The 26,439-nt window shown below is 46.2% G+C and overlaps 1 protein-coding gene across 1 annotated transcript in view; it reads left to right on the top strand.

Moving 5' to 3' along the window:
* MAP6 (microtubule associated protein 6) overlaps positions 1–25,215 on the top strand; it is an 88,428-nt gene extending 63,213 nt beyond the window's left edge. The window contains exon 4 of the mRNA XM_060157845.1: positions 24,188–25,215. Coding sequence (XP_060013828.1) covers positions 24,188–25,106 — 919 coding nt within the window. The 3' untranslated portion in view covers positions 25,107–25,215. The remainder of the gene's footprint in view (positions 1–24,187) is intronic.
* Positions 25,216–26,439: the final 1,224 nt, after the last annotated feature.

The following is a 26,439-nucleotide window of genomic DNA, read 5'->3' as shown; positions in this document are numbered from 1 at the left end:
TGTCACCTTTGGGCTGATTGAGAAGTCTCTTGCAAATTAATTGAGCCTGTGCTATGCAGGCCCTATTTCCTAAGAGGACAGAACCTGCAGAAAGGAAGCGCTTGGCCAGGCCTCTCTGCCATCTTCCTTTCTGTCCCAGGGAAGGAACTGTGAGGAAGAAGTACCGAGGAAGGTAGAAAACGTTAGTGAGTTTCAGTGTTTATGGATCACAGATTTTGATGCCTAGCTGGAAAGGGCTAGAGTAGATCTCGGTACTGATTCAGGTATTTGCTATCTGATCTTAACGATAATCTCATGCTGAGAGCTCGGTCGGCATGATCTTAACTTTGTCCGGAGAATCTGCCAACGTATGTTCGTTCTCTTGAGATCTGGCATTCGTCAGACATGTTGATGTTAGCCACGATTTGGATTTCTCCGTAGAATAGTCATCTATTTTTTTGCAGATCAAGTAAGTCAAACTTTACGACGCACAGGGGACCATTCACTCAACATTCGCTTATTGGATGCCTGTGTGCCCGACACGGGGCCAGCTGTAGTGGGTAGCGTGTATAAATGTCTCCACCACAGCACAACCAGGATACGTAGGACTCCACCCCTGTGTCTGATTCAAGTTTGTGTTGCCCCAATTGTAGAGTTAACCACCCACCTTGTGGCCCCAGGCACTGAGTTTCTTCCCTGCCCCACCTGACGCTTTAGATGACCTGTAGGATGTCTTTTCAGGCTTTTAGTCTCCCCATCTTTTTAGTGCCTCCAACTGAGAAAACCCTGTTGGTAGTTCGCTTTGACTCTTGAATGTGTCACTTCACTGGCAAGAAACCTCCTTTGATTTCTACTGTTTACAAATAAAACTCAGCCGGTCTAGTTCTGCATCCCAAACGCGCTGACTGAAACTGATTTCAGTTTCACAAGCAGTGTTTTAGTGTTGCCTTTCTGAAGGTGGCCAAGCTTCAAATGCCTGTTTGCCCCATTTTTGTACACTTCCCTGTGGTTCCCTGAACTCCCCTGACAAAAGAGCTAGGACTGAAGCTTTCTCACCTTCTGCTTCACTCACCTGCAAAGATGATCCCTAAAGCTGTGCGTTGGGTCCTTAAAGCTTTTTGTTAGCTGCTGGTGCTCCCGTTACGCCTTTGCCTCTCTCAAGGCAGACCGGAAGCGTCTAATTACGATTTTGTGGCCTGGGTTTTGTTGCGAACCACAGATTGTCTATGTATGTGTAGCGCACACCTCTCTTGGTGCTATTTCATTCCTGCTGTTAGTAAGAAAATGACAAAAATATTCATGTATAGCCAATTGATTGTGACGTGCTTGTGGTCTGTGCTTGCTCAGAAAAACAAACAAACAGTTTTTCCAATTATAAATAAATGCTAAAGACGAACACCACTTTCTTGATCTTATTTCCTTGGTAAGGCCCAGCTGAGTAGGTGAAGGAACCAACTTTTGCCATTTGAGCCGCTCTCCACGAGATGAGCTGCGCCCTGCAGTTTCTCTGGGGTTCTCCGTAACGCAGCTTGACTTTTTTAGATACTTGCCTCTCAGATACTAATTGCAAGCAGTCAGAGCTAAGTGTTGGGAAAGGCGACGATGGACCGGGAGACCCAGTGGCCAACAAGGTAGTGTAACGATCTGATCCCATGTAGCTGGGGGTGAGTGGCCAGCACCACCTCGCCACCCTGGGAGGCCGGCCCCCGACCTCCACCCTCTTCCCGTCAACCTGCAGGACTGTCTGTGATGGCTTTTCTCCTCCCAAGAGATGGCAGAGATGCCTTCACTTATTTAATCTGGTCACTGTGGAGGCTCCACGCTCAGGGCCTGGCTCACTGTGTGGGTGATGGCGTGACGGTCGGGTGTGCGCCTAACACGGGGGTGTGGAAGCCGCCGTAAGGGAGTCCAAACAAGGTAACAACAGGCCAGGGAGCTGGGAGCTCAGATGGAAGACAGGATTCTTCCCACCGGGAGTGGGGAATCTGTAGTCTTCATGGGGGGGAAGCTTGGCGAGTGGGTGGCATGTGGGTATGCGGGGCATGCAGGGGCAGGCCTACAGGCAGGAGAGCAGAAGGGTGGGCACCTCAGAGCCGGGGCCGAGGGTGCCCACTTGGATGTCCTTCTGCTGGAATGGGAGACAAAAGATTCTATCCTTTGGGATCCCGCTTCCTTTTGCCAGTGCATGTTGACTGAATACCTCTCATGTGCCAGGCATTGTGCTTGGAGCAGAGAAGCAGGATGGCTGAGACCCCACCTCCAATCACAGTGAAACATGAAGAAGGAGTCTGTTCTAGCAGATTCTGTGGGTCAGGGAGGACCTCAGTGGATGGGCAGGCGGCGACCAAGTGAACAGAGCTGGATGGGGGGCGGCCAGTCATGACAGGCAGAAGGGCTGCAGGAGCAGAGATGTGGGAGCCCAATGCCAGGTGAGCTCAGTCCTTGGGAGGGTCAGGGTGCCGTGGACGTCCTGGTGCCGTCGGGGGTGGGGTGGGGAGGTCACTAACCAGGGTGTCTATTCACACCCCCAGCTGTACCCCACCTGCGCATGCTCCTGCCATCGTGCTTCTCACCCTCACCCTCAAACCAGGCACCAGCCACAGGTCCTCTCTTGCTCTAGGCTGGGAGCTAGGCTGGGACTCATTCTGTTGCTGTTTCTCAAAATCTGGGCTTTGAGTAGGAGCCGTGGTAGGAATAATCAAGGATCGTGTATGTGGAACAAAACACTATATATTTGTTTTCCAGATGAACAGAAAGCATTCCACCCACCTGCCTGCTTTTGTATGAGGCAGAAAATGCAAAATACTGTCCAATAATAAAACATACCTAAAAGTATATTATTAGCTCTCTTTTGATCAGTTAAGAATTGTTTGATCAAAACTAGGGATTGAGAGATGAAAAGACAGGAGAAGTAGAAACAGGCAAAGAGAGAAGACACCCAGAAAACACACATGTATGAAGACACTGAGAATAACCCAGGAGAAGGTGAGACGCACTCAGGATCAAAGGGCAAGAATGGGCCGCGGAGAAGCAGGAAGGTGGGAACCACCCCGTGGTCAGGCTCACCTGGAGCCTCAGCCTCACTTCCGCTGTGCTCCCTGATGCTGCCCAAGCCCAGGAGGCAAATCTCCACCCCTTACTATCATCACCTCCCTGAAACAGCAAATGGAGTCAAAACCAGCCTCTAGTTTTAAAATAGGTCCCCACTGCTACATTCATTATAAGCGTAGTTTAATCCTTCCTTAGAGTTTGTGTTCTTAGTGAAGTTCTTCCCTCATTTTTTTTTTTTTTTCCACTAGGGTTTAAAAATGCACAGCCTGCTTCGCATAGATTCAGGGAGTGTCAAGCGGACGCCCTCTGTGTGCGGACTCCCTCTATGAGCATCATGGTTTCAAGGCCCTCTCCCTGCTAAAATGCTTAGAGCAGTTTACATTTTCAGGACCTCAGGTATAAAAAGTTTCTTTCAGAATGTAGACCGTGGACCATCTATGGTTAAGGGGAGACCTAGAGCAGCCCCACCTGAGGCCAACAGGGCAGGGACAGCAGCAGGGACAGCCGAGCCGAGACAGGAGAGGCAGCTGTTTCCAACCAATGGAACCAACCCTGCTCGGCTTCCCCTCGAGCAGAGCCCAGCACGTGATCCCAAGCTCTCCATCCCACTGCCACTGATGCATCGATCCTCATGACACCTAGACCATCCTAGAATAGCTCTAATAACAGAGTTGCCATCCTTACATATTTTCTTCCTTAGCATGTGAGTACGGGTTAACAGTGGCGGTGCCCATAGGCCTTTACCAGGTTCATGGATGGACGTCGGTGGCAGCTATGCCAGTCTGTGCCTTTCACCAAACACAGACTGTCCTCCTCTAAAAATTGGGACACTAATACCCACCTCATATGAGAGGAGTGAGGATGAAATGACTTGATGGCTATAGGCAACCCATAGTGGACACTAAATAGAGCCCACTTCAGGCCCCTCTGCCTTCCCTGTACAGTACTTGAAAGGTCTGTGTTCTCTGTCTTTTTGATAATTACTCTGACAATAGATGAAGCTGATTGAGGCAAACACTGATCAAGAAGAACACTTTTAAAGAATCCCAGCTGCTGAATTACCTTGAGTTCACAAACCTAAGCAATAATATTCTAATAATTTATAACTACCGATTGCTTACGAAGCCTTTCTTTCTGTGCAGTCCCGCTGAGCCCTCCTGATATAGTGGAGCAGGTGTTTGCACCAGGTGACAGACAGGAGAGGGAAGCTCAGGGAGGAGGGTGTATGCCAGCTGCACCTGGCTGCTCCACAGCCTGGGCTGCTTCTCCCGTTCACCCAAGGGAGGAGGCCGGCCTGAAGGGAGTCAGGTTTCAGATGAGTTGGACTCCTAAGCTATATCCTCACCTCGAGGTGCCCTGTCTGCTTGGGCAAACTGCAGGCTCACCTAGGATCCCCTCTAAGTCTTGGGAACCAGATACAAATGAGGGGAAGTAAGAGTTGGGTCAGGTTTTCACACACAACTGGCTCAAACCTCCTGAATGAATTGACCAATTGTCTCAGCCAAATATATAGGTTTTCTCCTTTGGGTGCAAAATTAACTGACTGGGTTACTGAATACAGAATGATCCAACTGTTTTCGTTCATAAGAAATATACTTGGTACTAGAGATACCAAGATAAAACAGGTGCCCAAACCTGACACTGGAGGTGTTGGATCAGAGACCGCCAGCTTGTGCATTTTATTTCAAACAGTGGAACCGAGCTTAACTCTCTGTCCCTTGTCCTCATATAAGTGGCCCTCAGTCGCTTGTTAATTTGGTATTGTGTATATCTATTTCAACCTGGACATCTTACCTGGGGCCAAGGGAGCTTCAGATGCTGAGATACGCAAATTACCGCCACTGGTACTGGTTCAAGCTGCCAGAGGGATCTTTAGAACATGCAGTTCTGACCATGTCACGCCCTGCTTTAAACCGTCCGTGGGTTCCTCTCTCGGCCTGCAGAAGCTTATGTCTGCTCAGCGCACCATGCTGCTTCTCACCTCCATGCTTTACCCACGCTCACCCACCTGCTCAGATTGCCCTTCTCCTGCTTCTCCACCTGGCTAACTCATCCTTCAAGACTCCGCTCAGGGGACAGCTCCAGGAAGCCTTTCCCGCACCTCCCAGGCTGGGTAAGATGCTCCCTGTGTGTTCTTCATCGTGGAACTTAGCACACGTACTGTGTCATCTGCTCATATGTGTGTGTGTGTCCCCACCCCCCCACTAGACTATGCTCCCCCAGGGCAAAGACCCTGTCCTTCTGCTCATCTTTGTAGCCCTAGCTCCCAGCCCATTGTCTTCCACAGATAATGTCTTCTAAAGTGTTTGCTGAATGAACAGTGAGCGAATGAATGACTGCTGTTATTCGCCATCTGCCTCCATAGGCACCACTGAGCCTCCGCAAGGCTTTATCCTGCCTAGTAACTGGCTCGCTCACAAGACAGGGCTGGTTTCAAGAAAGGTCACGGCAACGGCTGAGCACAGAGGAGTCAACCGCTGCTTTTATAATGGCCAGCCTCTGGGCCAGCCTCCTCTGTACGCCATGTGGCCACTTTTTCTAAACAGTCCTGACTTCATAAAATCATAGACTCGTGGTTAGAGGGTAATCTTAAGAGGCTGGCTGAGCCCAGCCCCTGCCCAGTGCAGAGCTGCTAACTCCATAATGGCAGAGGCATCCTCCAGGGGCATGTCTTAGCAACAAGGGCTGGGAATTAGAGCCAGCAGGCCTGGTTCTAAATCCAAGCTCTACTAGTTAGTAGCTGTGTAACCTTGGCTGAATTTCTTACTTTCTTTGAGCCTCAAAGAAATAACAAGAATACAAGTATCAACCACTACCCAGATCTATATGACTCCCAAATTCAGAAGGTAGGAGTTTGGTCAGCAAGGAATATAGTGTGACCTGGATCTGTTTGGTTCCAGAGTGTGGGTAGCAGGTGGTAAGAGGCCTGATCACAGAAAATCCTGTTTGTGATTCAGAGGACTATTATGAGGGCCCCGTAAGGGTGCATACGAAGGCCTCTGTGAACTGTAAGTGGAACACCCTTGTCACAGTTCACTTTATGGGTAATTTGCTCACCACCACTTCCCAGTTACTTACCACCCTTAGTCCCAACGGAGTGGTGGTGGCTGGAGCTACACGTGGCAAAGCCACTCTCTCTGCCACACAACAGCTTGAGATGATGCCCCTCTAGTACTGGCTCTTGCTGCCCCCTCGCCTTCCCAGCCCTTCCCCAGCCCCTCCTCCCTGAGCACCTTATTAATCAACCTTCTGGTGCAGATTCCATTTCTGCAATTACACGGTCATTTTCATTGATCCCCTCTGGACACACCAAACCAATTTTTGATTAATGGCTCAAGATCCCATCCTTTGCTTTAGATGGGGTAGGGGGAAGGACAAAGATTGATTTGCAAGTTCCCAGGTAGACAAGAACTGAGCCATTACTGTCTGGCAGCCTCAGTCCAGCACTTCACTTTTTTTTTTTTTTAACATCTTTATCGGAGTATAATTGCTTTACAATGGTGTGTTAGTTTCTGCTTTATAACAAAGTGAATCAGCTATATGTATACATATATCCCCATATCTCCTCCCTCTTGCGTCTCCCTCCCTCCCACCCTCCCTATCCCACCCCTCTAGGTGGTCACAAAGCACCGAGCTGATCTCCCTGTGCTATGCGGCTGCTTCCCATTAGCTTTCGGTTTTACATTGGGTAGTGTATATATGTACATGCCACTCTCTCACTTTGTCCCAGCTTACCATTGCCCCTCCCCATGTTCTCAAGTCCATTCTCTAATAGGTCTGTGTCTTTATTCCCATCCTGCCCCTAGGTTCTTAATAACCCTTTTTCTTTATATTTCGTATATATGTGTTAGCATATGGTATTTGTTTTTCTCTTTCTGACTTACTTCACTCTGTATGACAGACTCTAGGTCCATCCACCTCACTACAAATAACTCAATTTCGTTTCTTTTTATGGCTGAGTAATATTCCATTGTATATATGTGCCACATCTTCTTTATCCATTCATCTGTCGATGGACACTTAGGTTGCTTCCATGTCCTGGCTATTGTAAATAGAGCTGCAATGAACATTGTGGTACATGACTCTTTTTGAATTATGGTTTGCTCAGGGTATATGCCCAGTAGTGGGATTGCTGGGTCTTATGATAGTTCTATTTTTAGTTTTTTAAGGAACCTCCATACTGTTCTCCATAGTGGCTGCATCAATTTACATTCTCACAACAGTGCATGAGGGTTCCCTTTTCTCCACACCCTCTTCAGCATTTATTGTTTGTAGACTTTTTTTTTTTTTTTTTTTTGCTGTACGCGGGCCTCTCACCGCTGTGGCCTCTCCCGTTGCGGAGCACAGGCTCCGGATGCGCAGGCCCAGCGGCCATGGCTCACGGGCCCAGCCGCTCCACGGCATGTGGGATCCTCCCGGACCGGGGCACGAACCCGTGTCCCCTGCATCGGCAGGCGGACTCTCAACCACTGCGCCACCAGGGAAGCCCCTGTTTGTAGACTTTTTGATGATGGCCATTCTGACTGGTGGGAGGTGATACCTCATTGTATTTTTGATTTGCATTTCTCTAATGATTAGTGATGTTGAGCATCCTTTCATGTGTTTGTTGGCCATCTGTATGTCTTCTTTGGAGAAATGTCTATTTAGGTCTTCTGCCCATGTTTGGATTGGGTTGTTTGTTTTTTTGATATTGAGCTGCATGAGCTCAATATGGAGACTTTGGAGATTTTGGAGTAAATTTTGGAGATTAATCCTTTGTCAATTGCTTCATTTGCAAATATTTTCTCCCACTCTGAGGCTTGTCTTTTGGTCTTGTTTATGGTTTCCTTTGCTGTGCAAAAGCTTTGAAGTTTCATTAGATCACATTTGTTTATTTTTGTTTTCATTTCCATTTCTCTAGGAGGTGGGTCAAAAAGCATCTTGCTGTGATTCATGTCATAGAGTGTTAATGCCTATGTTTTCCTCTAAGAGTTTGATAGTTTCTGGCCTTACATTTAGGTCTTTAATCCATTTGAGCTTATTTTTGTGTATGGTGTTATGGAGTGATCTAATCTCATACTTCTACATGTACCTGTCCAGTTTTCCCAGCACCACTTATTGAAGAGGCTGTCCTTTCTCCACTGTACATTCCTGCCTCCTTTATCAAAGATAAGGTGACCATATGTGCATGGGTTTATCTCTGGGCTTTCTATCCTGTTCTATTGATCTATATATCTGTTTTTGTGCCAGTACCATACTGTCTTGATTACTGTAGCTTTGTAGTATAGTCTGAAGTCAGGGAGCCTGATTCCTCCAGCTCCGTTTTTCGTTCTCAAGATTGCTTTGGCTATTCGAGGTCTTTTGTGTTTCCATACAAATTGTGAAATTTTTTGCTTAGTTCTGCGAAAAATGCCAGTGGTAGTTTGATAGGGATTGCATTGAATCTGTAGATTGCTTTCGGTAGTATAGTCATTTTCACAATGTTGGTTCTTCCAATCCAAGAACATGGTATATCTCTCCGTCTGTTTGTATCATCTTTAATTTCTTTCATCAGTGTCTTATAGGTTTCTGCATACAGGTGTTTTGTCTCCTTAAGTAGGTTTATTCCTAGGTATTTTATTCTTTTTGTTGCAATGGTAAATGAGAGTGTTTCCTTAATTTCTCTTTCAGATTTTTCATCATTAGTGTATAGGAATGCAAGATATTTCTGTGCATTAATTTTGTATCCTACTACTTTACCAAATTCATTGATTAGCTCTAGTAGTTTTCTGGTAGCATCTTTAGGATTCTGTATGTATAGTATCATGTCATCTGCAAACAGTGACAGCTTTACTTCTTCTTTTCCGATTTGGATTCCTTTTATTTGTTTTTCTTCTCTGATTGCTGTGGCTAAAGCTTCCAAAACTATGTTGAATAATAGTGGTGAGAGTGGACAACCTTGTCTTGTTCCTGATCTTAGAGAAAGTGATTTCAGTTTTTCACCATTGAGAACGATGTTGGCTGTGGATTTGTCATATATGGCCTTTATTATGTTCAGGTAAGTTCCCTCTATGCCTACTTTTTGGAGGGGTTTTCATCATAAATGGGTGTTGAATTTTGTCAAAAGCTTTTTCTGTATCTATTGAGATGATCATATGATTTTTCTCCTTCAGTTTGTTAATATGGTGTATCACCTTGACTGATTTGTGTCTGCTGAAGAATCCTTGCATTCCTGGGATAAACCCCACTTGATCATGGTGTGTGATGCTTTTAATGCAGAACTTCACGTTTTTAAAAGTGTCATTAGCAGGATTGTCAGATTCGTGGCAGCTCATCGAGACAGTCAACTATGCCCCTGACTTTGCCTTCTTGGTGTTAAAACAACCAAGGGAGCTTTTAAAATATTTTTTATACAAATGGGAATTTATTTAGTTCTTAGGAGGTTATATCCAGAAAAGGTATTTACCAGCAAAAATGTAAAAAGGAAAACGCAGGGACTTCCCTGGTGGTCCAGTGGTTAAGACTCCGTGCTTCCACTGCAGGGGGCATGGGTCCGATCCCTGGTCAGGGAACTAAGATCCCACATGCCATGCATGGCGTGGCCAAAAAATAAATAAAGTAAAAAATCTTTAAAGAAAGAAAGAAAAAGCAACAACAACACAGGGCAGAAAACAAAACTATCTAGCTATGTACTGCAGCCATCTCCCTGTACTTCAGGAGAACACATCTTCCCACAGGGGACCTGGAGTGGTGGAGAAAAATCCGAACTAGGAATCTGCTCAGCTGTCTGGTGCCACTTCTGTAAAATGCAGAGGTGGCACAACCTAGGGGAAGGGAAGGAGCATTTATTTGACCTTTACACAGTTGTTCGCATTTAATCCTCACAATAGGGCTAGAGAGTCTGTTGTAGGCATCATCCCCATTCACAGATAAACAAGTCAAGACTAGGTGATTAAATAACAAAGTCACACAACTTGTAAGTGGTGAGCCAGGATTTGGAGCCTGGTTTGGGTGACTGAAACCCATTCCTTGTCCAGTACTTGGGACCATCTCTAGGATTCCTACTGTAAAGAATTCCTGAAAGGGCAGTCTCTTCATCCTCTCTCTTCCTTGCTCCAAAACCTTCAGTGACCCTAAGTATTCTCATCATCTTTGGAAAGTGAGTCAGATGAAGGTCACAGATGCTGAGTTTGATCAGCACAGTTACTACCTCCTACCCGCCCCCCTCCACCCAGAATTAAGCCTTGTGTTGGCAGCCATTTTTTTAGCCATGGTCCTAGCTGCTCTTCCTGTGCAAATGAGCCACATCTGGGTGGACTCCCTTTGTAGCCCCGGGCTGGTAGACTGGCTGGCAGCCATACAGGTAGGGTTTACAGGTGTGGGTGCAGATGGGCACTCGTAGACCAGGATGCCCCAGTTTTCTGAGACGATTTTCTTTGCCAGGGTCTGCTGAACACCAGGAGGTAAACCAGGGAGGTCCTCACGTAGTGGATGCAGGAAGGGCTGAGGCAAAGGGGGACTGGTTGTTGGAGTCCCAGAGGAGCAACTCTCAGGAGAAACAGTTGGGAGCTCGAAACTGGGGACCTGCAGAGGTCAATGGCTCCAGCCTCCTGGACCAGGCAGAACCAGTCAGAGTCATGTCAAGCCAGACCCAGTTCAGACCTCAGCAGACAAATTTGGAATCTCTATGGTTGAAGTCACACCCCTGAGGGATACTGTTGTAAAAAGGAAAGAGCTTGACCAAAAGTCTGTCATCCTCAGTTAAGGTCTTGACGTTGCCACCGACTCACTATGTGACCCTTCAGGGCCCCGCTTCCACTTCTGTAAAATGGGGGCACGAGTGACCCCTGTCTGCCTGGGTGACGGGCTGCTGTGAGAATACGATGTGCCACATTGAATGTAAAGTCCTCTTAGAAAACCATAAAGAGAGGTTACAGTTTGGGAGGACAAAAAAGGTGCTAAGGCAGTTAAGACTAGGAAAGCATTTGTGTGTCTTGTAAATGCAGTTGTTAGAATTTGATCTTGTGCGAGTTTTGTTGTACTCTTCCCATTTGGGGTGCAGGCCTCCTGTATGTGCCAGCGCTATGCCAGGTGCCCTGGCTCTCCGCTCTCGTCAGTAGCCTGGCACGGAGTAGGCATTTATTAAATGTTTGTGGAAAGATGGAGGGAGTAAAGAGGAGGGGAGGGCGAAGGGTGGGGAAGGAGAGAGGGCGGGAGGGAAAGACAGAGGAAAGAGAGCGAAGCAGACATGGTCTCTGCCCTAAAGAGCCCCAGTCTGGAGAGGCAGCTACAGAACGGTGGGCAGCTCATCTGATGGAGGCTGCTGTGATGGGGCGAGGGGATGGCGACAGAGGGGGCTGCGGGGACACAGGAGAAGGAGTACTCGACCCCTGGAGGCGGAGGGTCAGGGTGATCTCCCTGAGGGAGTAACCCCGGACCTGAACCTTTAGTTGCTGAGGGCGTTACTAGGCAGATGGGCAGTGGTGCTGGGCAGCAGCACTGACGTGCCTTAGAGAGAGCTGCCGAGGGCCGTATCAGTAGAGGTGCCAGGGCGGAGGCGGTGGGTGCTGCTTCTTGGAGACCGTAACTGCGACATCCCTTTCAGTTCTGGGGGCACACTTTCCAAGGGAGGGGAGCCAACGGAGATGTGCAGTGAGGAGAGCAGTCAGAACGGTGAGGGCTCTGAGCTGTTGGGGGACATGCGTTGCCCAGAGAAGCCAGGAATATCTTCAGATATCAGTCCTGGGTCAGGCAGCATGGCATTCTCTGGAAGGGTGGCCCCACAGCACAGAACCCGGATCAGGGCAGGGACACAGGGAGTGGAGCTGACAGAAATACAGGCTTCTGTTCAGGGTCCAGGCTACAGAGGGTGGGCTGCCTCACCCGGCTGTGTGGCCCTGACCCCCCCGCCCCCCACCCCCCCGCACCGGGGCAGCGCAGGCAGAGGCTGGGGCCAGCCAGCGGGAGACGGCAGCACAAGTTCAGGAGACCCGATGACCCCCAGGTCTGTCCTTTCAGCCTGGGCACCTTTGAAGTGTCTCTGCGGAGTTGTGCTTTCAGGGCCCAGAGAGAAAGGACTTCTCGAGCAAAGTGACGTCTTCGCACTGAAAGGACTTTCAGGCCTCTCCGGTTGGAGAAACTCAGGCAGGTGAGGGCTTGGGGCCAGCGCTGATGGTCCTGGTGCACTGGTAGCTTTACAGTGTTTGTGGTGTGCACCCCACACCGGGGGCTCCGCAAGTCAGGGCCCCGGGCTCATTCCCACCTGTTCCCCCAGCAGAGGACCTAACCCAGAGCGCAGGCTCAGCAGGCTTTGTCCAATGAATGGATAAAAGAGAAAAAAACATCAAATAGAATAAAGAGAAAAAGCTATATGCCAGCCACCCATTACTCCCACAGATAGCTGCCAGGTACTATGAGCCAGACACTAGGTACTGACGATGCAGAGATGAACAAAACGCAGCCCATGAGCTAGGGGGAGAGGCAGGCAATTACCGAACACCATGATAATTGCTAGAATAGAGGCCACAGAGTCCCGTGGCGGGGAGGGGCGGGGCGCGAGTTCTTGTTTTGAGAAGGCCTTGTCTCCTGCAATTCTTCATAAGAATAACAAGCCTTTCAAAGACGGTTTCCTTGACAGCCCCCCTCGGGTAACTGCATCTCTTATAATGTGTTGGGAGCTCTGTCTGTGTCTAGGAAACGTGAGTGCCTGTCCAGGGCCCTTGGAGTCAGACAGGAGGAGACAAAGCTGTGAAATCGCCCGGCCCACTGTCCCCCCTCCTCCTGCAGGGCCCCTCTCAGCCCCTCCTGCCCATCTTTGTTTCAAGTGAGTTTGCTCCATCCCTTCTACCCACCCAGTGAGATTTTGAGAGGTCTCTGTTTAGTCCTGGACCTGCTGTTTCTAGCTGTGTGGCTTTGGGAGAGCTGCTTGCCCACTCTGGGCCTAGTTTCCCATCTGTAGAGTGAGACATTGGACCAGATCACCAAGTCCCTTTCTGGGACTAACATTTAGTTAATACTAAATAGCACCTGTATTCCAGGGGTCATGCCATGAGTGTTTCCATAAATGAATCCTCCCTGGAAGGTGGGCACTGTAATCCCCATTTTATAGATTAAGGAAACCGAAACGTTGCAGCCTGGATGCCCATGATGACACCATGGCTAGGATGGAGTTGAGTCAGCCTTCGGACCCAGCTCTTCTGGCCTCGAGCACAGTCAGTGCACTTTCTCCTCCAGCAGCCTGCTCTATACCGTCCAAGAAATGACCTAGGTTAAAATACCCAGCACCGAGCCTGGCACATGGTTATTGCTCAGGGCTTTTCTAAGCTGTGGAAGCCGGGGGTTCAAGGACAGGGTCTATAGGTCCTGATTTCTGAACAGGGCCCTACACCAGGAGCACTGCCCCAGCTCTGGGCTGCTGTGATGGTGCATCAGGAGAGTCTGAGAAGAAAAAAAACCAGGTGGATTATGGGATTAGAACTGTGTGCAATGGCAAGAATCAGCCTTTCTCCAGATAGTCTCGGGCAGTGCTTGGTAATCCTGTTTACAGACTCTAATAAAGCTTGGATCCAAGGTCAGCGTGTGTGTACCCAGGAGGCATTGCCTGTCACCATGGAAACAGGAAGAAGGGCAGAAAACTAAGTTCCTAAGACTTTGGTTGTCTCATGTAACCTTGGAACGCTACATTTTGCAGATAGGACAGAGCCTGGCACAGAAAAGTCTCTCATTTATTCATTCATTCGACGAGTATCTAGTCAGGGCTTTCCCTGGGTCAGGTACTGTTTTAGGTACAATGATTTACGAAATTGACACGGTCCTGCCCTTTGAAGCTCCAGTCTAGTAGGAGAAACATTAACGGAAAAGAATGCAAGTAATTAGCTGTGATAAGGGATATGAAAGTGTCAGGGACTAGGAGAGCCTGTAGCAGGGGCCTGGTCACATCTGCTTCCCTGGGAAGGGGAGCTGAGAGACGGAGGATGAGTAGTATGAACAGGAGAAGAGGAAGCAAGAGAAGGTCACAGGAGGAGACAACAGCATGTGCAAAAGCTGTAAATGGAAAGGAGCAGAGCATGGGAGGCCGGGGCATAGAGAGCTGGGAGATGGTGGGAGCAGGCTGGTCAGCGAGGTGAGGCCATGGAACAGCGTAAAACCTCTTTATTCTCAGCGCAAGGAGAAACCTTGAAGAGTCCTCAGCAGGGGAAGGATTTGCTTTTTTGAAAGGTCATCCTGATTTCTGTATGAAGAATGGATTGGAGGAGGGGCCAGGGATACCAGTTAGGGGACGGTGACAGTGGTCCACAGAGATGATGGCACAGCTGGTGGGGGAAGGGAGAGAGGGAAAGAAATGTGAATATTCAGGAAATAAATGTTAGGTGCCGGAACAGATGGTTCCTGATGGATTCGGTGAAGGTTTTGAGGGAGTCGAAAGTATCTAGGATGACTCTGAGTTTCTGGCTGGGGCCATGGGATAGATGATGAACCAGGTTTCAGCAACAATAATTTGTACATCTTTCTGTTTGACCTTCTTTGCTCCAGGTACTGTGCTGAGCATTGGGGCTGCAGGCCAGGTGGATGGCCCCTGGCTTCAGGGAGTTCACAGTCGAATGGGGGGAAAACTGACATGCGATTAGGGTATCTATGAATGTGGGGAGAGACTGTAAAATGGTGCTGCAAGGGAGATACAGACAAAACTAATTTGGAGAGGTGCATCCAGGAAGACCTTGTAAGGTGGGATCTGAGCCAAGCCAACAGGGACAGACAGGAAAAGTGGGTTAAAGAGGGCAATCCAGGCAGCAGAAACAAAACAGCATCATGGGGTGGCCAGAGGACAGTGAGGGGGGGAGGCTGCAGGGCTGTCCACCACCTTTCCTGCCTTCTTCCAGGGCTGCCAGGAGGCTCCAGTGAGCTAAAGTGATGAGCGCGTGATCATCTGATAAACTCTTACACAGTTATTATGGTTATGGACTTATTCATGTAAGGCACAAAAGCACTCTATAGATGTCACAAATTATCATTTCAGATCCCTGCCCAACAGGATCATCTAATCCTCTGTCGTAATTGTCCCTGACATTTGTATTGCTATCCCCATTTTACAGATGAGGAAACTGAGGTCTATTGTGGTTGAGTAATTGCCCAAGGTCTGGCAGGCAATTAGCAGCACAGAAACCAAGAGAAAGCCAGCAGGTCGTTCTAGTTTCTAAGAGGGTACACAGCTGGGAGGTGAAAGGAACCTGTCTCATATGCTGTCTTGAGAAGATCTGCAGCTGGCTCAAGGCACCAGACTCAGACTCAGTTGTGCAGGTTGGGCTGGGCCCCTGGGCAGCTGGCCTGTGGGCTGAGTGGAACGGAACCCAGCCCATCTCCACTCACCTACCACGCATCGGCTTCCACCCTGGGGGAGTGGCTCTGTCTCATTCACACAGATGGCACTGTGAGTGGTGGGACATTTTACAGATGGGGAGCCTGGCAGGCCACCATGGAATGAAGTGATGGCCAGTCAGTGTCAATGAGAGTTTTATGTTGCCCTTGAGAGTGGTTTTGTTCACAGGAAAACCAACCAAGGCTGCATTCGTTTTAAAAACAAGAGCTTAATTTATAAAAGTAACAAACTTAAAAATCTAGTAAAATTTAACAAACTCTTTTAAGGAGGATTTTATAACTTAATTCAATTCCCCTAAATATTTTTAAATAAATTGTAAGTAATTTAAAATAAACTAAGCTTAAAAATATGTTTACTACTGGGCTGTAATAAAAGTTCCATCATTGTTTACAAAATTTATAAAATTGTCTTATATCTCTTTTTTTTCCAACATCTTTATTGGAGTATAATTGCTTTACAATGGTGTGTTTGTTTCTGCTTTATAACAAAGTGAATCAGCTATACATATACATATATCCCCATATCTCCTCCCTCTTGCGTCTCCCTCCCACCATCCCTATCCCACCCCTCTAAGTGGTCACAAAGCACCGAGCTGATCTCCCTATGCTATACGGCTGCTTCCCACTAGCTATCTATTGCACATTTGGTATTGTATATATGTCCATGCCACTCTCTCACTTTATGCCAGCTTAACCTTTCCCCTCCCCATGTCCTCAAGTCCATTCTCTACATCTGTGTCTTTATTCCTGTCCTGCCCTTGGTTTCTTCACAACCATTTTTTTTTTAAGATTCCATGTATATGTGTTAGCATACGGTATTTGTTTTTCTCTTTCTGACATACTTCACTCTGTATGACAGACTCTAGGTCCATCCACCTCACTACGAACAACACAATTTCGTTTCTTTTTATGGCTGAGTAATATTCTATTGTATATATGTGTCACATCTTCTTTATCCATTCATCTGTCGATGGACACTTAGGTTGTTTCATGTCCTGGCTATTGTATATAGAGCTGCAATGAACATTGTGGTACATGACTCTTTTTGAATTATGGTTTTCTCAGGGTATATGCCCAGTAGTGGGAGTGCTGGGCCATATGGTAGTTCTATTTTTAGTTTTTTAAGGAACCTCCATACTGTTCTCCATAGTGGCTGCATCAATTTACATTCCCAACAACAGTGCAAGAGGGTTCCCTTTTCTCCACACCCTCTCCAGCATTTATTGCTTGTAAATGCTTTGATGATGACCATTCTGACTGGTGGGAGGTGATACCTCATTGTAGTTTTGATTTACATTTCTCTAATGATTAATGATGTTGAGCATCCTTTCATGTGTTTGTTGGCAATCTATATATCTTCTTTGGATAAATGTCTATTTAGGTCTTCTGCCCATGTTTGGATTGGGTTGTTTGTTTTTTTGATATTGAGCTGCACGAGCTCAATATGGAGATTTTAGAGATTTTGGAGTAAATTTTGGAGATTAATCCTTTGTCAGTTGCTTCATTTGCAAATATTTTCTCTCATTCTGATGGTTGTCTTTTTGTCTTGTTTATGGTCTCCTTTGCTGTGCAAAAGCTTTGAAGTTTCATTAGGTCCCATTTGTTTATTTTTGTTTTCATTTCCATTTCTCTAAGAGGTGGGTCAAAAAGGATCTTGCTGTGATTAATGTCATAGAGTGTTATGCCTATGTTTTCCTCTTAGAGTTATATAGTGTCTGGCCTTACATTTAGGTCTTTGATCCATTCTGAGCTTATTTTTGTGTATGGTGTTAGGGACTGTTCTAATTTCATTCTTTTACATGTAGCTGTCCAGTTTTCCCAAGCACCACTTATTGAAGAGGCTGTCTTTTCTCCACTGTATATTCTTGCCTCCTTTATCAAAAATAAGGTAACCATATGTGTGTGGGTTTGTCTCTGGGCTTACTATCCTGTTCCATTGATCTATATATCTATTTTTGTGCCAGTACCATACTGTCTTGATTACTGTAGCTTTGTAGTATAGTCAGAAGCCAGGGAGCCTGATTCCTCCAGCTCCGTTTTTTGTTCTCAAAATTGCTTTGGCAATTCGGGGTCTTTTGTGTTCCCATACAAATTGTGAAACTTTTTGTTCTAGTTCTGTGAAAAATGCCATTGGCAGTTTGATAGGGATTGCATTGAATCTGTAGATTGCTTTCGGTAGTATAGTCATTTTCACAATGTTGATTCTTCCAATCCAAGAACATGGTATATCTCTCCGTCTGTTTGTATCATCTTTAATTTCCTTCAGCAGTGTCTTATAGTTTTCTGCATACAGGTGTTTTGTCTCCTTAAGTAGGTTTATTCCTAGATATTGTATTCTTTTTGTTGCAATGGTAAATGAGAGTGTTTCCTTAATTTCTCTTTCAGATTTTTCATCATTAGTGTATAGGAATGCAAGATATTTCTGTGCATTAATTTTGTGTCCTGCTACTTTACCAAATTCATTGATTTGCTCTAGTAGTTTTCTGGTAGCATCTTTAGGATTCTCTATATATAGTATCATGTCATCTGCAAGCAGTGACAGCTTTGCTTCTTTTCCGATTTGGATTCTTTTTATTTCTTTTTCTTCTCTGATTGCTGTGGCTAAAGCTTCCAAAACTATGTTGAATAATAGTGGTGAGAGTGGACAACCTTATCTTGTTCCTGATCTTAGAGGAAATGGTTTCAGTTTTTCACCATTGAGGATGATGTTGGCTGTGGGTTTGTCATATATGGCCTTTATTATGTTCAGGTAAGTTCCCTCTATGCCTATTTTCTGGAGAGTTTTTTTTTTTATCATACATGAGTGATGAATTTTCTCAAAAGCTTTTTCTGCATCTATTGAGATGATCATATGGTTTTTCTCCTTCAATTTGTTAATATGGTTTATCACATTTATTGATTTTTGTATATTGAAGAATCCTTGCATTCCTGGGATAAACCCCACTTGATCATGGTGTATGCTCCTTTTAATGTGCTGTTGGATTCTGTTTGCTAGTACTTTGTTGAGGATTTTTGCATCTATGTTCATCAGTGATATTGGCCTGTAGTTTTCTTTCTTTGTGACATCTTTGTCTGGTTTTGGTATCACGGTGATGGTGACCTTGTAGAATGACTTTGGGAGTGTTCCTCCCTCTGCTATATTTTGGAAGAGTTTGAGAAGGATAGGTGTTAGCTCTTCTCTAAATGTTTGATAGAATTCGCCTGTGAAGCCATCTGGTCCTGGCCTTTTGTTTGTTCGGAAGATTTTTAATCACAGTCTCAATTTCAACACTTGTGATTGGTCTGTTTATATTTTCTATTTCTTCCTGGTTCAGTCTCAGAGGGTTGTGCTTTTCTAAGAATTTGTCCATTTCTTCCGGGTTGTCCATTTTATTGGCATATAGTTGCTTGTAGTAATCTCTCATGATCCTTTGTATTTCTGCAGTGTCAGTTGTTACTTCTCCTTTTTCATTTCTAATTCTATTGATTTGAGTCTTCTCCCCATTTTTCTTGATGAGTCTGGCTAATGGTGTATCAATTTTGTTTATCTTCTCAAAAAACCAGCTTTTAGTTTTATTTATCTTTGCTACTGTTTCCTTCATTTCTTTTTCATTCATTTCTGATCTGATCTTTATGACTTCTTTCCCTCTGCTAACTTTGGAGTTTTTTTGTTCTTTATCTAATTGCTTTAGGTGTAAGCTTAGGTTGTTTATTTGAGATGTTTCTTATTTCTTGAGGTAGGATTGTATTGCTATAAACTTCCCTCTTAGAACTGCTTTTGCTGCATCCCATAGGTTTGGATCATCATGTTTTCATTGTCATTTGTTTCTAGGTATTTTTTGATTTCCTCTTTGATTTCTTCAGTGATCTCTTGGTTATTTAGTAGTGTATTGTTTAGCCTCCACGTGTTTGTATTTTTTACAGATTTTTTCCTGTAATTGATATCTAATCTCAGTGTTGTGGTCGGAAAAGATACTTGATTTTCTTAAATTTACCAAGGCTTGATATGTGACCCAAGATATGATCTATCCTGGAGAATGTTCCATGAGCATTTAAGAAAGCGTATTCTGCTGTTTTTGGATGGAATGTCCTATAAACATCAATTAAGTCCATCTTGTTTAATGTATCATTTAAAGCTTGTGTTTCCTTACTTATTTTCATTTTAGATGATATGTCCATTGGTGAAAGTGGGGTGTTAAAGTCCCCTACTATGATTGTGTTACTGTTGATTTCCCCTTTTACAGCTGTTAGCATTTTCCTTATGTATTGAGGTGCTCCTATGTCGGGTGCATAAATATTTACAACTGTTATATCTTCTTCTTCTTGGATTGATCCCTTGATCATTATGTAGTGTCCTTCTTTGTCTCTTGTAATAGTTTTAATTTTAAAGTCTATTTTGTCTGATATGAGACTTGCTACTCCAGCTTTCTTTTGAATTCCATTTACATGGAATATCTTTTTCCCCCCACTTTCAGTCTGTATGTGTCCCTAGGTCTGACGTGGGTCGCTTGTAGACAGCGTATATATGGATCTTGTTTTTGTATCCATTCAGCCAGTCTATGTCTTTTGGTGGGAGCATTTAATCCATTTACATTTAAGGTAATTATTGATATGTATGTTCCTATTACCATTTTCTTAATTGCTTTGAGTTTGTTATTGTAGGTCTTTTCCTTCTCTTGTGTTTCCCGCCTAGAGAAGTTCCTTTAGCATTTGTTGTAAAGCTGGTTTGGTGGTGCTGAATTCTCTTAGCTTTTGCTTGTCTGTAAAGATTTTAATTTCTCTGTTTAATCTGAATGAGATCCTTGCTGGGAAGAGTAATCTTGGTTGTATGTTTTTCCCTTTCATCACTTTAAATATGTCCTGCCAGTCCCTTCTAGCTTGCAGAGTTTCTGCTGAAAGATCAGCTGTTAACCTTATGGGGATTCCGTTGTATGTTATTTGTTGTTTTTCCCTTGCTGCTTTTAATATTTTTTCTTTGTATTTAATTGTTTATAGTTTGATTAATATGTGTCTTGGTGTGTTTCTCCTTGGATTTATCCTTTATGGGACTCTCTGTGCTTCTTGGACTTGATTGACAATTTCTTTTCCATATTAGGGAAGTTTTCAATTATAATCTCTTCAAATATTTTCTCAGTCCTTTTATTTTCTCTTCTTCTTCTGGGACCCCTATAATTCAACTATCAGTGAGTTTAATGTTGTCCCAGGAATCACTAAGACTGTCCTCAATTCTTTTCATTCTTTTTTCTTTATTCTGCTCTGCAGTAGTTATTTCCACTATTTTATCTTCCAGGTCACTTATCCGTTTTTCTGCCTCGGTTATTGTGCTATTGATTCCTTCTAGAAAATGTTTAATTTCATTTATTGTGTTGTTCATCATCGTTTGTTTGCTCTTTAGTTCTTCTAGGTCCTTGTTAAATGTTTCTTATATTTTCTCCATTCTATTTCCAAGGTTTTGGATCATCTTTACTCTCATTACTCTGAATTCTTTTTCAGGTAGACTGCCTATTTCCTCTTCATTTGTTTGGTCTGATGGGTTTTTACCTTGCTCCTTCATCTGCTGTGTGTTTCTCTGTCTTTTCATTTTGCTTAACTTACTGTGTTTGGGGTCTCCTTTTCGCAGTCTGAAGGTTCGTAGTTCCCGTTGTTTTTGGTGTCTGCCCCCAGCGGCTAAGGTTGGTTCAGTGGGTTGTATAGGCTTTGTGCTGGAGGGTCTGGTGCCTGTGTTCTGGTGGATGAGGCTGGATCTTTCTGGTGAGCAGGACCATGTCCGGTGGTGTGTTTTAGGGTGTCTGTGACCCTATTCTGATTTTAGACAGCCTCTCTGCTAATGGGTGGGTTTGTGTTCCTGTCTTGCTAGTTGTTTGGCATAGGATGTCCAGCAGTGTAGCTTGCTGGTCATTGAGTGGAGCTGGGTCTCGCATTGAGATGGAAATCTCTGGGAGAGCTTTTGCCCTTTGATGTTACATGGAGCTGGGAGGTCTCTGGTAGACCAATGTCCTGAACTCGGCTCCCCCACCTCAGAGGCACAGGCCTGACACCCGGCCAGAGCACCAAGACCCTGTCAGCCACACGGCCTTGCCTAAAATTTCCAGTGTATCAACTGGGGTGAGTTGAACGGCTGGGGGTTAGAGCAGCTGGGAGCTGGCTGGGTACCTCTTGCTTTCTCCATATGGCCTTTCCAAGTGGCTTTTCCAAAAGTCCAGACTTGGCTTCTTTACAGTATGAGAGCTTCAGGACAGTTAACTTATATCTTTCAACTTAAAATCAAGTCTAAATTAATTTTTAAATTACACCTTTTTTATAGGAATCACAAAGCTAATCTGTTAGCTATAATATGCCAAATTATTTTAAACATTACAAATACTTTCAAACTAAATCTACACAGATTTTTCCTAAATTTATTACCCAAAAAAGGTAATATGTAGATTTGATTTAATTTATCATTTCTAATCTTTTTTCTAAAATTTCCATGATTAAAGACACTTACTTACTAAGGAAACAAGTTTACTAACCAGAGCAACATAGGGGTGTATATCTGAGCAAATTTAAGGTTAGTTCACAGCTGGCTGAGAATGCTCATTCAGAAAAATGAGGCAGGGCCCCAAACATCGGGAAACTATACTTTGCACCCCATGCTGTGGGTCTGGCCCTCTTTTAAATCTCCATGCCAGCAGGGGACACTGAGTCCATGTCCTGCCAATGGGATAGGTTTTGCAACCCAAGCTCCTGAGATCAAGTTAAGCCCTGGTCACTTCTTTTGTCTCCTGTCTCAGCTTCATCACCCATTTCAGGATGACTCTACCCAAGTTGTTCACTCGCAGATAGGATTCATCTAATCAGTGTCCTGCTGGATTCTATTCTGAATTAGGTTTTTATTTTTCCTTTCTGGCCAACCTCCAGGTATTAGAGGTATTTTAATGCCATCCTTGGATTCTGCATGTTTTTCGTGGCCTTGCCTGGCTCCCTCCACAGACACTAAGGTCCTACTGATGGCAGCCAGCTGGGTTCACGTGGCTGGGACAGCTGTGCTCTGTGATGTGCTGAACCAGCAAGCCACCCCGGCCCCTCTCTGTCCACTGTGATGCTCAGAGACATCAAGAGGGACTGGATGGACAGGCTGCCTGGGGCACTGTGTACTCTGCTGAGAGATGTCAGTTCCTAAGGGCTCAAGGTGCTAAATATAGTAAAAAGCTTCTGGATCAGGATGACATGTCAGAATAAAAATAGTCCAGATGTGTGTAAGTAAATAGAAAAATAATTATAATATTACATAGTAATATGGTACAAGGTGCTCTATGTACATAATTTCTCATCATCATAAATTTCTGAGTCAATATCATTTTACCCAATGAAATAGATGACACACTTGGGGCCCAGAGAGACGAAACCATAATGAGCTAAGAAAGTGTTACCAAGTAGAAGTCTTACCGGACCAGCTTTAAACTATAGGAACTGTTAAAATACTGAAATGATTTTAAGCATAAAGACTTGACTGCAATGTGTAAAAGAGTAATAATAACAACCAAGATTGAGCACCTACTATGTGGCAGGTGCTATAAGGGAAGGAGCACAGGCCCCGGGAGTGGAAAGACCCAGACTTTACAGTCCATGCAGGTCCCCTCACTTATATCACTTGCCCACTCGACCTCAGTTTCTTCATCTGTATATCATACAAGTAAGGGTAATAAATCCTTCCTTTGAGCTTCACAGGATTGCTGGGTTGCTGAAATGAGCTTTGGAAAGAAGTGATTTGGAAAGTAGAATGTGCTGTAAGTGTGCATAGGCTTGTGACACTGGCTGAGCCCAGCCTGCAGGGCAGGAGGGTGCACTCTCATCTTGACTGGGGTGGTCTGAGTGTGGCAACGTTTGCCCTTGGTGTCAGTGATGTCACCTGCTCTCCATGATGTGGGTGGGCCGAGAGGTGGGGCGGGGGTCCACGGGGAGGCAGGTGGAGCAGCCTGTGAGGGTTCTGATGAGAGGCCTGGACTCTTGGTTGCCGGGAAATCAGCCCCAGAGCCTTGGAGTAAGTGAGGGCAAGGGCCCAGGGAGAGTAGAGGGAGCCAGAGTGGGGACGGAGCAAGGGGAGCAGGGCCTCTTCACTGCCTGAACGGGGAGTCCCAGCCAGTCACCTACCAAATGTGATACAGGCGACAATGGGGAGCATTGTTTATAGAGAATTTAAAAGCAATAATAAAACCAATTAAAAGCTGGTCTGCTTTTTATTGTCACCCCGGCCTGCTGGCTGTTGTAAGCAATGTCGGTGATAAAATACGTTTTTACGTTTTCCCTTTTCAGGGAGGTGGGGAAGAGGAATATTCCCTCTTTCTTTCATGCATGCCTTGGACCCTTTGCCCCTCCCCACTCAGCACTTAACTAGGGGGTTGGGGAGGGAAGGAGTCTGGGAAGGCCCTGAGAACAGGAGCACCCTAGCCTGTAGAGTCCTCTGAGAGGATAGCTAAGATGGGCCCCCAGGATGGGCCCAGATATTCTGGAGGAAGGAAGCGTGTCCTGTGGAGTGTGGGGTGGACAGGCTGCTAGGACGCTCACTGGAGGACTCTGAGTCCCGCTACGGTGCTGCCGCTGTCACCCAGGGGCTGCCCTCCGTGCCACGCGCAGGTTATAATCAATTGGCAAGCACATTGAATGACCAATTCCCAAGCCTGCTCCCCACCCAGCCCCACATTCTGTACTAAGGATGTGGAGATCAGGTTCTCCTCCTGACTCTCCAGCAAGAGCTGCCCTGCCCAGGCTCCACTAGGCCAAGACTTATCAGGCAATCTGTGCTCTGCCCTGTCCCTGGCCTGAGCACTGGCCCTCACAGTGACCACCTCTCTCTCCTCTGCAGGAACCAGGTCGAACCCACCAGTGATTCACGTAAGAGTCAAGGTCCTGTAACCACAGAACCAGACAAAGATCAAGGTCCCGTGGGCCCTGGGCCTCTGAAAGATCAAGGTCCTGTGATCCAAAAGCCTTCAAAGGGTCAAGACCCCACAGTCCCAGAGCCTCTGAAGGATCAACCTCCTGTGGTCCCGGGGTCTCTGAAGGATCTAGGTCCCATAGTCCCTGCCTCAGTTAAGGATCAAGATCACGTGGTCCCTGAGCCTTTAAAGAAGGAAGGTTCTGTGATCTCAGCACCAGTCAAGGACCAAGATTCCTTGGCCCCAGTACCTCTAGAGAATCAAAGTCCTATGGTTCCAGCAAGAGGTAAAGATCAAGGTTCCGTGGTACCAGAGTTTCTGAAGGATCAAGGCCCCGTGGCCCCAGCACCTGTCAAGGATCAAGGCCCTGGGGTCCAAGCACCTGTCAAGGATCAAGGTCCTATGGTCCCAGAGCAACCGCAGGATCAAAGTGCCATGGTCACAGCACCTGTGAAGAATGAAGTTTCTGTGCTCTCTGAGTCTGTAGAGGATCAAGGTTCAGTGGTCCCAGAGCCAGTCACAGATCAAGGTGGAGGGGCCCCAGAGCTCCTAAAGGATCACGATGCTGTAATTGCAGAACCTGTGAAGAATCAAGGTCCAGAACTAGTCAAGGATCAAGGCCCCGTGGTCCCAGAGCCTGTGAAGAATCAAGTTCCTATACCCCCAGTGCCTCTGAAAGATCAAGGTCCTCTGGTGCTACCACCAGCAAAGGACCAAGGTCCTGTGGTCCCTGAGCCTCTGAAGCTTCAAGGTCTCAGGAGCCCTCAGCTGCCCACTGTACCACCTCCACCCCCAGTCATGATCCCAACTGTGCCCTATGCAGAATATGTTGAGAGTTCTCCGTGACACTCACCCCTCGACATGCCAAAGAAGGAGCTAGCAATGAAGATGCTCCCTCTCAGGGGCAGCAAAGACACTTATTTAATCTGCATGAAACACGTATTGTATAGTCTTGCTAGAATCTAATAAAACTTGTCCCTCTGGCTCAGCAGTGTTTCTCTCCCTGTCTGGCTTCATTTGAGTGTGTGTGTGTGTGTGTGTGTGTGTGTGTGTGTGTGTGCCATGCACATTTGAGGGTGGGCATTCAGAGCTCTGCAGTCATCCAACCGGGCCATCTGAGAAATTCCCAGCTCCTGTGAGCTGTCAGTATGAGATGGGAGTGGGTGGGAGTTGCTTGGAGACGGAGGACAGGACCCCATCGTGAGGGTGTGGGCGGGACACACATGTGTTTCCCTTTTACTCTCACACTGTGACCACACTTCACTTCTGACACCAGAGGTGGTTGGGGGGGGTGGGGGTGGAGGAGGTCCCTCACATCAAGCAATTATCTAACACCAACTGGGGGGCCCTACATTGAAATCAATTCTGACGCTATCTACCTAGAGACAGCGTCAGCTCCCACAGGTGAAGGGCTCAGTCCCACAGGACTGTCCCCCCGCACCCCCCCCAACTTCAGATGCCAATTGCAAGTCCCAGGCTATCGCCTGTACTTCTGACTGACTTGCTATAAATCAGCATTCCCACAACCCCCTGCTTGGGTTCAATAATTTGCCAGAATGGCTCACAGAACTCTGGGAAACACGTACTTATGTTTACTGATTTATCCTCAAAGGATAAAGAATACATCCAGATGGAAGAGATGCATAGGGTAAGGTATAGGGGAAGGGCACGGAGCCTCCCTGCCCTTGCCAAGCACACCACCCTGCCAGTGCCCCCAGCAACCCAGAAGCTCTCCGAACCTCAGACTCTGGGGATTTTTATGAAGGTTTCATCATGCTGGCATAATCAATGATTAACTCAATCTCCAGCCCCTCTCCCCTTCCCAGAGGATGGAAGGTGGGGCTGAAAATTCCAAGCTTCTAATCGTGACTTGGTCTTTCTGCAGAGGAACCTGCAGAGGAAACAGGAGCAGGGACCCAGGTGCCCAGGATAACCCTGGATGACAGTTGTTTGCCAAGGGCTCAGTCCTAAAGGTCCTCCAGGGGTCACGCTTCTTGAGTAAACCAGGCCTCTGATCAGAAGGGTCCCGGGACACTCATGAGGGCAGAACCTAACATTTGCTGGTCCTCATTCAGTATCCAGGACAGCTCAGCCAGGGCTTTTAAAACAACGCCTGAAGTCCCCCACTCATTCATGCCTGCAGTTGACTTGTCCTCAGCACTCACTTTGTGCCTCGCTC

Source organism: Lagenorhynchus albirostris, chromosome 9 (genome assembly GCF_949774975.1).
Source record: "Lagenorhynchus albirostris chromosome 9, mLagAlb1.1, whole genome shotgun sequence".
Taxonomy (NCBI): Eukaryota; Metazoa; Chordata; class Mammalia; order Artiodactyla; family Delphinidae; genus Lagenorhynchus; species Lagenorhynchus albirostris.
This window is presented reverse-complemented; position numbering and strand designations above follow the sequence as displayed.